Here is a 13,370-nt window from a genome sequence, read left to right as displayed (position 1 = left end):
GTCCTGAGGTTGCTACAAAAATAAATGTATTTTTAAGCATGTCCATTCAAAAATAGTAAATAAACATGTTTGTCTTTTTTTAATCAGGAAGTGAAGCAAACTTTATGTTAAAAGTTCGTCCTTTAGAGAAATACCCTGTGGACCTTTACTATTTAGTTGATGTCTCAGCCTCTATGCACAACAATATAGAAAAGTTAAATTCCGTTGGATTTGCTTTATCTAAAAAAATGGAGAATATTTCTCTTGATTTTCGACTTGGATTTGGATCCTATGTGGATAAAACTGTTTCACCCTATATTAGCATTCATCCAGGTAGAATCCATAACCAGTGCAGGTATGTAGTCTTTTTACATTTACTGTAGCACTGAAATGTGTATTTAATGACAGAAATATGCATTATACAGATATATTTTTTAAATTCTTCAGAATTTATCTTTGTTTCCTTTTACCATGGTTGACAAAGTTTCTAAAGAAATGCTGAAAATTGTTTTACAATGATTATTTCTGGTGAGTGATTTCAGAAAAACTGTTTCTGTATCAGAAAAAATGTGTTGTATTTTCTCTAGCAAAACAAGCCAAAACCCATGCTGCTTTGGAATATTTGGGTATGTTTAAAGTCAACTGTCATGATTGTGGTTGTTTTGGATATATTACCTAGATTCATGACAAAAGTTTTTACTTTCTGACCTATGTACTTTCTAGTGTATGGTCATGTATTCTTTAACTCTTTCCTGAAAATTCTACTTTTGTTAACATGATGTGGTTTTTTTCAGCTCATTTAATGAACATAAGCAATCCTCTGATCTACAGTTCTAATGTGAAGGAACTCCTCTTTTAAATAGATGAGATGTTCTGGACTGCATTTCTTTTTTCATGCCATGCCTTATATACCTTGGGTTCAACACATGTAAAGGAGGGATCACTTCCAAAACCCCCTGGAGAACAAGATTATTCACAACAAATTCAGAGCTGTAGAAATTATAGTAGTTGGAAAAGCGAATATTAGTTCTTCATTCTTTCTTGCTTGCCTTTCCGGGGAAGACATGATCCAAAGTTCTCTGAAGTCCCTAAGTACCTTTTGTGATTTCAATGGGTTTTGGATTGGTTCCTAGTAGTGGAATTCATTCTAGACATGTGACTATCTATGGATAAAGCAGTTATCTAGACCATCTATATATAGTGAGAGGATATTGATGGGCATTTCTAGGTCATGATGCATTTTGCCTAAGAGGAGACATCTGCAGAGGCATTAATCCTTTCAATGCCAATTTCTCTTCTTTGACTGTACCTTGATTTGGAGGAGGGCAGGTTACAGTCTGGATGCAGTAGAAATTAGGAGAGTTGAAACCTGCTCAGCATCTCTGAAATGGATGAGTGCTTCAATTTGGGCCATAAACCATGGCTGTGAATGGGTCCCAGATCAATGACCTCTATAAGAACTGTTTCACTAGCTTACCTACCACAAAAATCAGACTTTCTCCCTTATGCATAATTTGAGAAAGTATCATTTGCTATGATGTTACTGAAAATGAATTTTCTCATCTCTTTGATGAGGTAATTATTATTAATATCAATATTAATTTTATGTACATTTATGTAACACTAGGGGATATAGGAACTCAGATTTTGTTATAATTTGATCCAGTAGCCTGTGTAGCAGCAGTAGCAACCTATTAAAAGATCTTACTGTTTCAGTGTGATAGTCCTTTCTCAGGATAATGACAAGCAAAGCTGTACCACACTGTAGATATTCCAAAAGGGTTTATATACTCCCTGAGATCATACCATCCCTCTTGTTGCATTTTTGTTATTTATGAAATACTACATATATTGTTACTATATTAACTAAGTTATTATATACACAATTCCATAAAATACAAGATAATATACATTTTTGTAGTTAATTATAACTACTTCCCACTGAACTTAATTTCACATGGCATTGCTCTTTTTTTCTGTAAATGTTTCTTATTCTGTGCTACCTACATCTTCATTAGTATCAGGATTTTATTGTTTAATGGGGATGCAATATTTTCATCTCCTTCAAAGGAAAAATAAGGCTTTTGATTTGTTTTGTTTTTGTGCAGTGATTACAATTTAGATTGTATGCCTCCTCATGGTTATATTCATGTGCTGTCCCTGACTGACAATATAGCAGAATTCAAAAATGCAGTGAATAAACAAAAAATTTCTGGGAATATTGATACACCTGAAGGGGGTTTTGATGCGATGCTCCAAGCAGCTGTGTGCCAGGTAAGGAAGGAGCTTATTTACAAAAGAGTAAAGAAATAGTAATTCAAGCACTATATATATATGTATGTATAGGTAGACTGGTGGTCAGTGTTCCTGAATTTAAAATGCCAGTGCTATGCCTGATAATACCAAGATTTGTTCCTCCTTTTTCATTATTTCCCCCTTTACTATACATTTCCAATTGAAACTGAAAAAGGAGAGCATGAGGGAACATCTTTCAATATTGGTCATGGATCTTCAATTTCTGGCTTTAGCCAGCCTAAGCAACATAAGATGGATGATGAAAGCAACTGCTTCTTGTTTGAACAGACACATGTATTAATTTCAGTCAATTACATAATTAGTTTCAAAAATCATTAAATCACTGCTTGTGTTCCTCAATTAAGACATATCATTTGACATTTTTTCTTAAGAAGTTGAAAATTGAATTAAAAGTTTTACGTATCTGCTTGCGTATATAAGGAAAACAGAAGAAATTCTATGTTCTCAGCTTTTAAAGATTTCAAATTTCAAAACAGTACAAATCAACTAAAAATTAACTTTTGTATATTGATAAAATTTCATCACAGTCTCTTCCATGCAGAAAAGGATGGAAAAGATCTGCATCAATAAGTCGCAAGCTATAAGCATATTAGATAAAGAGAGTTTGGTTTGCTCTAGAGAACTACTTTGGTTGTTGTTTTTCTTATGCATATTAGTGCAATACAAATTTTGAAATTTGGCTGGTTTTGGGGTTTGGTAATGTTCTATTCAACTCCCATCGAAATCACAGGCTTGGCGTGTTTCTCATCTGTTAGAATGATGACAGGACAATTGTTTTATCTTGTCCATCTTCACACTCTTTTTCTGAGCAGTACAATATCTCAAGGACAAAAAGTAATCCAAACTATGCTAAAAATGGATTGTTTGGTCCGATTTTATTTTCAAATTTTGATGAACAGGTATGTAAAAACCACTCTTCATAAACACTGTGATTGAAGCTGTTACAAAAAATTATTCTGGAACTTCAGAAATATTCCTAAAATTTCAGTGTTTCTCACTGGACACATTCCACACTTATGACATGTGAGTTCTAGTATAATATATGCTTCCAAGAACAATAGAATGGAAACATTCATGAGAATGTGAAGGCTTTCCTGTTAAGTGAATTGTGAACTGAAATGGATGGGAAAAATGTGCAATTCATAATGGCCATCATGAACTATAAATTATATTAACGTGCACTCATTTTGCCTACAATAGACCTTTATAACTTGTTCCATCTTGCTTTAAGCAATACATCATAGTTGCGAGAGGTAGCAGGTTAGGACATGGAGCTACTTTTAAATTTTGATTGCTGTGACCTGTGTAGGTAGGAATCGTAGAATCACAGAACATGTCAAGTCAGAAGGGACCCATGAGGATCATCGAGTCCAACTCCCTGCTCCTCACATGATTACCTAAAATTAAACAAGTCCCAAGTTGATATAGTGAAATGGTGGAGTCTTGGAAGAAGAGGTTCTTACAGTGCTGGAGGAGAATTTGGAATTATTTACGACAAAACCTGTTTAAAAATAAAGCTTAAAATACTCATTCTTTAGAGGAATGCTGTCTAGGAGTGTCCAAGGGACACTGATGCCTAAAGTATAAGTTGGTAAAGACATGACATCCCTCTGTATTTGTTATTCTTGCTGGCTTGAGATATTTAATCCCCATTCAGAGATAGTAGAGTGTTGCTGAGAACGTGGACTGTATTGCAGGCACTTGTTTCACACAAGAATGGTAGAGATTCTGTGTCATAGGAAGGAGAAAAAATGGAAGCAGTGAAAAAGAAGATGGAATAAGCAAGAGAGAGAATAATGAAAAAGCATAAGATGTGTTTCCTGTGTGCCTCAGAAATTTGATTATGATCAGGGTGTTAAATATTTTGAAAATACAAATTGGCATCTAAATCAATTTAGATATAAGCTTACCCTGCTGCATCTTTCACATCACCTAAAAGAATTCCTAAAAGACATTCAATTCACCCTTGAGGCTGGCACTTTGCTATCAATCCCTTAAGATGGTGGATAAATGTAGCATTTTGCTACATAATAAGGAATTTCTCTATTTGTAATTGCATGAAGACCTTCAAAGTTTAGTTTATTGATTTGCGATTGCATACTAATGTACTTTCCAGAAAATTGTGTAGGAAAAGGAAATTATAGAGTGGCTGTAATTAAAGTAATTAAATCAAAGTAAAAATAGAACAGAGTGCCAAGTATCAATATGGATGAATGCATTTTTAGTGGTTGTAATGCTTCCTTGGACCCCAGAGGATTTTACAAACTATGTGCTTTGTATTTGTACACAATGGTGATACACACAATGTGGCAGCTGTTATCAAGCCCACTATTTAAAGCATAACTGGCATGTCTAGTGGGACATCATCCCTTAAAAAGCAAAGAAAATGGTAAATGGAAAAAAAGCAAAGAAATTGGTAGTTTTCAGATGTAGTACATTATGTCTATTTACACACCAAATGCTTTAAATAGCCTGGTTTAAATGCAGTGCTGCCAGGCAGTGTAATATCTGAAAGTGATATTTCATGTTAATTTTTCATTTTGTTGTTGATGATTTTAGAAAAGAGGTAGCTCCTGCTTTCTTATGCCTAATTCTGTTTTCTTTGTAGACCCATATTGGATGGCGTAAAGAGGCAAAGCGACTGCTTCTTGTCATGACAGATCAAACTTCCCATCTGGCCCTTGACAGTAAATTAGCAGGAATTGTAATTCCCCATGATGGAAACTGTCACTTGAAAGATAATGTGTACATCAAAGCTACAAGTATGGTAAGGTATATGTCATAGATTTTCCTTTCAGAGAGGCAGTGCAAAACTGTGTAAAGGCGGTTTTTAGACTGCTCTCCAAGTGTTGCTTTTATTTCAATTATTAGAATAGTTTTTTTATTTCACAACTGGGATATTGGCATTTTTTTTGTGTGTGGACTACCGTATTTTGGAGCCTGAAACAAACAGTACACAGCAAAGGAGGATATGTTATGGTTTTGGTGTGGGTTTTTATTAGCATCTCATAAAAATCACTCACATTTTGTATAAAATATAAGTAAGAAGTGTGTGGTGTGATATTTTGCACAAGTAGAAACTGGTAATATGTAAGAGTAGTACAATCCTGCTCACAAGAAAAAGGTAGTGACTATGGTTTATGGTCAGAGGACGCACAGGAGCATTGGTTGAAAAGGCTTGGTAAGAGTAAACCAGAGGGCATACAAGAGCAATGAGCTACCTCAAATGGATGGACTAGCATTAAATGCACTCAGATTTCACAGTAGAAAGCTAATGTGTTCTAATACACACCTCTGCAAAAAGTTGCATCAAATCTGCTGTAGCAAAATAAGATGCCTTCAACAGATATTTTTAGCTTTCAAAATATTTTCTTCAGTAGTAGATAAAGTAGTCATAAGTGACTGAGGAAGGGAATTTTTGCCAAAGAATTGTAAGTTTCAACTGCTTTCGGTATTTTCTTAAATAAATATAAATTGTTTATTTAGAAACATGAATCACTGCTTGTGATATATTCCCCAGAAAGTAGAAGTATGAATTGTAGTACAATTAGAGCATGTTAAGTTTTGTTCTCAGTGGTAGCTGCACTTAGTTAAAGTGTACAGTCTGTGCTCAGCCAGAGTCAGCAATGTGCAAGTGAACTCCAGTGAGGGCTCGTGTGAGGTTAGATCTGAATGTAATCCCGGCAACTGTTATTTACAAGGATGGTGTAGCATCAGGAAGAGGCTGCTGACTCTTGTGTGAACGTGAAATACGGGAGTTTTCTGGGAAGCGGTGAGTGTTTGGGACCTTGCTGAGCGGAGGAGGGAGATCAGTGTGTGCTCACAGGAAGGTTATTTAGGTTTCTGATTATCTGATGTTCTCGCATTCATATACTCCCTCTGTCTCCTCCTGGATATTTCCTCACAGATGTCAGAAATTTTTCTTTTTCTATTCTAATCAGTCTATTTAGTTTATTCTATTTAGAGCAAATAATCCTGAAACTTTCCTTTCCCAAAGCAGAACATTCTCTGTCTTTCTTTCTTTTTAGTTTTCCTAGTTGGAGTGCTATAACTCAGAAGATGTTTGCTCTGCTTGTTAAATAATTGCTAAAGGTACAAATCTTTTTCTGATGTTCAGGATTGTTTAGATAATAAAGGTATTGTCTGTTAAAAAAATAGAAGAGAAACAAACAACAAAGCTATATATATTTTTATTCCAACTTCGGCAAATAATTTCTTTTGCAACTGGAGAAACTCACCAATGAAAAATATAGACAAAATTAATTAATAACTTCCTAAACAGCTATGATGGATTGATGGCTGATTGAAAAAAAAGGTATTTAAACTAATATTCTGGATTCTGGTTTGAAAGATCATAATTTTACTGTCCCTTATAGAAAAAGAAATTTCCATGATGACTACTATTGACGTGTTTTACGAATTATTTTTTTTTAACCACTCAAATGAAGTTATCTTGAAAGATACTTCGATCTGTGGGGGCATATTTAAATCCGTTTGTTTTCTGGCTGCTAACCCTTTTTTTTTTTTAATATGGGCTGATTTTTGCATGCCCACATGTTAACAGTAGGCCTGCACTTAGTAGTAGGAATGGCATTTTCTGGAGGAGATTTGATGAGAAGACAACAGTGTTTGTAAGGGAAGTGTGCTGGTTTCTTGCTTTTTGTTCTCATCCATGGTACATGTGATTATTTTAATCACAGATATCCATAATGAAACTTCAAATGAATGACTGAAATCAGGGGGCTGGGAAGACTATTTGATTTTTGAATGAAATATCATGAAAGTCTGTCAGTCTTTTAGAAAACATAATATGAAATATATTTTAGGATTTTTTTTCATATCAATACAGTTTTGTCTGCCTGTGCTAATTTAAAGAGACTTCTGTAATCAACTTGTTTTCCTGCTTTGATTCTTAGCTTTGCATACTCATGAGAAGATTGTATCTCAGCGTATTTTTATTTCTAACTTGTTACAGTTAAGTGGACTTTGTTTTATTTATTTAAATCAGCTTAGCCTTTACATCAGAAATGTTTCCACTAAGACATTTTTCTGCATGTTTCTTTCTAACTTTTGCTAAGCAGCCACAGAAAGGTCGGCAAAAAAAATGCATGACAGGAAAAAAATCTAGTCTCTTTTAATTAGATCTGTGCTTGGTTAACTCCCTTTCTGAAATACTTAACATTTGTATTACTTATTTTCTCAGCTTAACACAGTAGGCTAAAATAATAAAATGAGTGATGTAATTGAAACAAGAAAGATGATCTAAAATTAAAGTGTGTTTATTTGAGCAGTAGTGGGGAGAGATAAGATAAAAATACATAAAGTACAGCAAGGTTTTCACAGCAAACAAAGTGAGGCTCCATGAGTGACCACTGGTACCTTATGTCATTTCATTACATGCTTAAAATTAAAAAGTTAGTGTGGGCCTGTTGATGCTTTGGGCTTTGGGGGTTTTTTTAACTCAATTCTAATAAAAAGAAGCAAGAAGCTGGACACTCTAGAGAGTTATTGATGAAGTACAAGTACATGGAAGTTCAGCTTTCCTTGTGAGCAGAAGTAGTCCGGGGATCCTGTCCCTGCAGCCCTTGCATGTCTATGGGTGTCATATCTTGACTTCAGTAAGCTCCCTCTGAATAAGTTCTTGCTTTATGAAGGCTTGGAAAGCTATTTCTTATACTCCTGATGCCAGAGTTCAGCTAGTAGTTGCAGAGTCGTTGAGGGGCCACTCTGATGGAATTCAGGCAGGTCTAGTATCCTGTGCTAAGCAGGAAGACTGAAATAGTTTGCCACCATCTCATGATTCCTTGATACTGCCCTTGTCACTCCCACATTTGTGGTGCAGGAGGTGTTTGCAGAACATCTGTCTTTACTCGTGTCCTGGGACCGCTTGGTGTGTCTGTGGTCTGCCAGCCGATTGGACGTGGCCTGTAGGGTTGTGCAGCACAATGGAGGCCCCACCACTGTGCTCTGTGCCACAGAGAAGGAAAGAGGGCTTAGCACTGTGTTGGAGGCTACTCTCTTCAGCTGGAGCTGCAAGAAGGCGTGTTTAATACTGTGTTATCTACCTTTTGTCAATTATCTTAAGGAATATAATCTTTTATGAAAGCATTGAAACATTGAGAGAGGCGGGTACCCTGGCTAATATCAAACTGCACCAAAAACTCTTTTGTTCTCTCTGTACAAGGCTCTTTATAATGCTGTAATATAATGGAAAATAGATTTTGCTCCCTTGGACACCTTTGTCTCAGTTGTCTAGCTATTCAGATTATCGCTAGGAGAGCTGCTGACTTGCAGGGTCAAGAAACAAGGGACAATTTGAGGAGAAAGGAATTGTTCAGGGTAACAGACTGCGTTTGTTCAAGAGAGAGACAATATGGAGTAGATGGTGAAAAATACCAGCAAAAGAAAGACAACAAAAGTATGTGGGGGATAAATGTTTAAGTACCTGACATAAGTGGCGTGTCCAGATGAAATCTCTTTAAGTGGAATCACAGGCCAAGGCCCCAGTCACTTCTTTCTTTTTAGTCATGAATTTTAAGTGTTGAATTTATTTCTTGAGAACTATTCACTTAAGGCTGATTTTTAAGTGGTGATTTTCAGATACAGTTTGGTTTAGAGTACTGGAGCTGAAGGGATCTCACCTAACCCAGGTGTACAAAGCACACTGGGACCACAAAGACACCCTTGAACTTCCCCCGATCTTGGATGAAAAGATAGCAACACAGCTCTTGTTCTCAAATCCATGTCAGATCTCTCAGTGAGAAGTGTAGAAGGAGCAGGTCATTGGCACAGGACATGCTGTCGTAGGTACTCCACCAAACAGAACAATTCATTACTGAGAAGAGCTGTGAAACTCTTGCCATCTTCTTCAGGCATACGTGTGGTTAAGAAAATGTAGCAGGTCATCATGGTGAGGACTGGGGTGATCAATCCTTAAGTAGCTCTTGAACACGCAGAGGAGAAAGTTGTCAGTCATAAGTCTAAGAGTGTAGAATAAGTGTAGAATACTGACATTGCCAGAACCTGATCCAGTGGCTGCATTTGATGCCAAAATACACATCTGAGAATCAAACATTTTTAAATACCCTCCTTGCTTTTCCCAATAGCGCACCTCATATCAGTGCTTCATGTTATACTTTCTCCCTGATTTTTGCACAAGAACCCACCTATCATTCCCTGTTCTTCTAGATGGACCATGGACCACATCGTATCCATATTTCTTAAGCATCGGACTCAAACCAACAAAATAGTACTGTAGAGTTAGTCTTTCCACTGTGCAGCAGATCTACATAATTGGCAACAGATAAACCTGGCTGATGCCCTGATGATTTTTTTATTGTTTATTCAGATGGCCCCATCCTGGTTTTGATGTCGGTCTAGCATTCTCTGTACATTTAGAAGTTAAGATTGGATTGGTTTTGGAAATCTATAATGTGCCATATATGAAATACAAGATTTTTCCCTACTAATCTGCAGTCTTCTCTTTCCTATTGTATTTTGCAGGAGCATCCGTCTCTAGGACAGCTCTCTGAAAAATTGATTGACAATAACATCAATGTTATTTTTGCCGTTCAAGGAAGCCAGTTTCATTGGTATAAAGTAGGTTAGAAACTTGATTCCTTTTTTCAATTTTGAAGGCACAATATTTATACTTAAAATTAAAACTGTGCATAAATTGTTGTCTTTTTCATAGGATCTGTTACCTCTCTTGCCTGGTACTGTTGCAAGACAAATAGAATCACAAGCAGCAAATCTCAATGATTTGGTGGTAGAAGCCTATCAGGTATGATGAGAGTGACAATATTGTATGTAATATTTGTACATTTTTCATCTTTCATAGCCTGAAGTTGGAATTTCCAGGATCTTGTCTTCCATCTAAAATCCCCAAAGATACATTTCCTACTTTTCCTAACGAGCAAGTGGATAGGTGATTCCATCTTATGATAGCTCTCATAATCCCAGGCTGTCAGGGTCTCAAAGCCAAGAGCTACTGTTTTTTAATTTCTAAGGATGCTTCTAAATATCCTGTTTGATTCTCTGCACCTGTTGCTATGTCACTTCGAAAGACAGTTTATTTATTTCAATTTTGGCACCTCAGATCTTTAGTTACAGACCAGACCAGACACTACTGTCTAGGCACCATATAAATTCAGAGAAAAAACCCAGTGCAGTATCTGGAAAATATTGCAGCATAATTTATATAGAACAAACAAGAGATGGGAATTTACAAGGAGGTAGTTTGAGAACAGTGGATATAGCGAAAAGCAGTATCTATACTGTATAAAGCAGTGTGATGACTTTGGAGTTTGAGGCATGGAAGTGAAGAAGAGTTTTATAGGGATTTGGGAGAGAACAATGGAAATGGCTTTGTGAACTCTTGCTTGGAATCATCAATTGAACATAATAGTTTGGGAAAGAGAAAGTAACAGTATGGGAAATAGCATAAAGTCATTTTCCACACATAGTTGACACAGAATAGCAGTTTGAAGGTGGAATGGGCCTGTTGTTAGTGAAGGAAAGAGGATATAAACAGCTTTGAAAATGAAGCCAAGAAATAGATATTTGAGGTTCTACAGCATGAGGAGCTCATAGAGCAGCATCTAAATTAATGTGATGGGTTGCATGGTTGAATGTTCTTAAGTTGTGCAGTTACACACAAACATTCAGTTTCAAAAAGTTGAAAACTCAGCTTCAAAAGTAAATGCAATGTGTCACAGGTATCACTTCTTATTTTTAAATTAGTTGGATTTGGGAGGCTGAAATTACCCATTTTACTTGATTAACCACAGAATCAAGCAATTTGCTGACAGCGAATTTGCTGTAATGAAGAGCCAGCCCCCATGTCTGTTCCTAGTCCATAGAGTGCTTTTGCACACATTTTTCTCATTGCCACATTGGAGACACTGGGAAAAAAAGCAAACACTTTCAAAAGCAGAGGAGTTTAGGGGTAGTCAAATTGCAGAAAAGTTCTCGCTGGTATTTTACTCCCTCTTATAAAGTCAAGAGATCTCATTTTGAATATGGAGGTTTGCAGGGAGTTTCTGGCATAAAATTTTGAAAATCGTAGTCCTTTTGTATGACAACTTTACACTATCCATACTAAATTGAAATGCATTTCTTACTCAGTGCAGGGCAAACATTCAAGGGAGGAAATGAAATTTTATGAAACAATTATTTAGTTCAATACAAGATTCAGTGGGACTTTCCTCGTCCAGCCACCCCCAGTTTGCTTTTGCTTTATTTTTCATTTTTTAGACACTCTCTTTCTTCCCATCCTAACCTTCATTGGATTTCATAATTTGAGATTTTTATCATAGTTTTAGGGGCTTTTTAATATATAAACACGAGGTGAACAGGTCTCGAATGTGTTGCATTCTAGGAAAAAAAAAAAGGATTTAGATAAGAAAATAAATTTTGTGTTGATATTCAATGACTGTGGGCCTCTTGTACTCTTGTTCCAGGCAGGGAAGCGTTAGGCTTAGCTATGGAAAACCCTGGCTGAAAATCCCTGGCTAAAAAGCCAAAGATGAGTCACTAATTTTCAAAAAGTTAGTAAAATAAACATGTGTTAAGATTCATATAATTGCATTTCCATTTGTAGCAGTAAAAATATCCCACTAAACTCATTTTTTGATAGTAATATGGCAGGAATTTTAAAAATCCCTTTGTGTAATTTTTGGCTCATAATTTGTGCAGAGATTTAATAACATTTTAAATGGTTAAGGAGCAGTATTTCTTCCTTGAAGGAAGTAGGATTTTAGGTCATGTAGTAAATGCAAGTTACAAAGTAGTTGCTTTTTCATTATTTTTTATTGCAAAATGCCCTAATGGGACCGACCAATTGTTGGCTTATATAGTCTTAGCTGACCCAGAAAAATCAGTAAGAATAATCCCAATAGCCTTTATGTCACCCTAAGGTTTGTTCAGAGAAAACATTTTTGAGACAGATGCAAAATATCAGAAGTTTTTAAAGTGTCAAGTCAATTAGGAAACTTTTCTGCTGGCTAACAGTGGTTGTATGTATGTTTCCTGTTGTATTTTAGGTGTGTGGCTAAAAGGTAGTGTAGACTCAAACAATGAGCAGTTTTTGTTGCGCATGGTTGTTGGAATAGATTTTCAAATTGTGAAAAATGCAGTCTCAAAACCATGTTAGCAAAGCTGAAAACATTTTTATCTGGAAAACCTAATCCTCTTTATCAGAATTACCAGTTCACTGGTTGTGTATATTTGGAATGTAATTGGGTCTCTACATGGGAAACAATGCTTTAATTCATTCCTTTATTCACACAGACAAGCTTTCTTCATTTTTAGTCAGACGTAGGAGCCATACTTGGTGTTAGTCACTAATGTACATTATATTTTGAGATGCAATGCAGTTAAAACTTGTTTTCTGGTTACAGAAACTAATCTCTGAAGTGAAAATTCAAGTGGATAACCAGATCCAAGGTCTTCATTTCAATATCACTGCAATCTGTCCTGATGGAAGTAAAAAAACTGGCATGGAAGGATGTAAACATGTGGGATATAATAAAGAAGTATGTTGATAGTTCTCATTCTTCAAGGAACTGGAATACTTATTTTTCTGTTTGGTTGGGTTTCAATGGTGTGAAATCTTCTAGGGATTTACTTAAACTGGAAATGGATTTATGTGATTAATGATCACAGGCTCTCTATTATTCTCTGGGTTTATTTTTCCTGAATCTTATTTTAATTCTCACTAATCCCATGGAACTAAGGCTCAAAGGTTTTCCTGAAAGCTAACGTCTATTAAACCTTTCCTTCTTTGTCCTCCACTGGGCACAACCACCACATCCATTGTGATGAAATCCGTATGTAAAGAGGTTGAAAGATAATCACCCAGTGGAAAAAAATCGCTGGAATTTGTGTTCCTTGGGTCTGTGCTAGATATCACCTTTCTCTCTTCTTGCTTTAGTAGTCTACCTGCACAATCAGGGTTGTTCTTGTCAATAAACAAATTAGTTTATTTTATAAATCCAATTAATAAAATAATTTATTCCCATTTGAATTGATGCCACCTACTGAATGAAACAGAGCATCATGCACCATGACAGTGC

At 35.9% G+C, this 13,370-nt stretch overlaps 1 protein-coding gene across 2 annotated transcripts in view; it reads left to right on the top strand.

Moving 5' to 3' along the window:
• ITGB8 (integrin subunit beta 8) overlaps nt 1-13,370 on the top strand; it is a 49,266-nt gene that overhangs the window by 20,780 nt on the left and 15,116 nt on the right. For both annotated transcript variants that reach the window (XM_066196105.1, XM_066196113.1), the window contains exons 4-9: nt 88-334; nt 2,088-2,253; nt 4,904-5,062; nt 9,799-9,894; nt 9,989-10,078; nt 12,696-12,830. In XM_066196105.1, the coding sequence (XP_066052202.1) occupies nt 88-334; nt 2,088-2,253; nt 4,904-5,062; nt 9,799-9,894; nt 9,989-10,078; nt 12,696-12,830 (893 nt within the window). The remainder of the gene's footprint in view (nt 1-87; nt 335-2,087; nt 2,254-4,903; nt 5,063-9,798; nt 9,895-9,988; nt 10,079-12,695; nt 12,831-13,370) is intronic.

This window comes from Chamaea fasciata, unplaced genomic scaffold (genome assembly GCF_029207755.1).
Source record: "Chamaea fasciata isolate MVZ Bird 193981 ecotype frontalis unplaced genomic scaffold, bChaFas1.0.hap1 SCAF_1, whole genome shotgun sequence".
Taxonomy (NCBI): Eukaryota; Metazoa; Chordata; class Aves; order Passeriformes; family Sylviidae; genus Chamaea; species Chamaea fasciata.
Note: the sequence above shows the minus strand (reverse complement) of the source record. Positions and strands in the feature narration are given on the sequence as shown.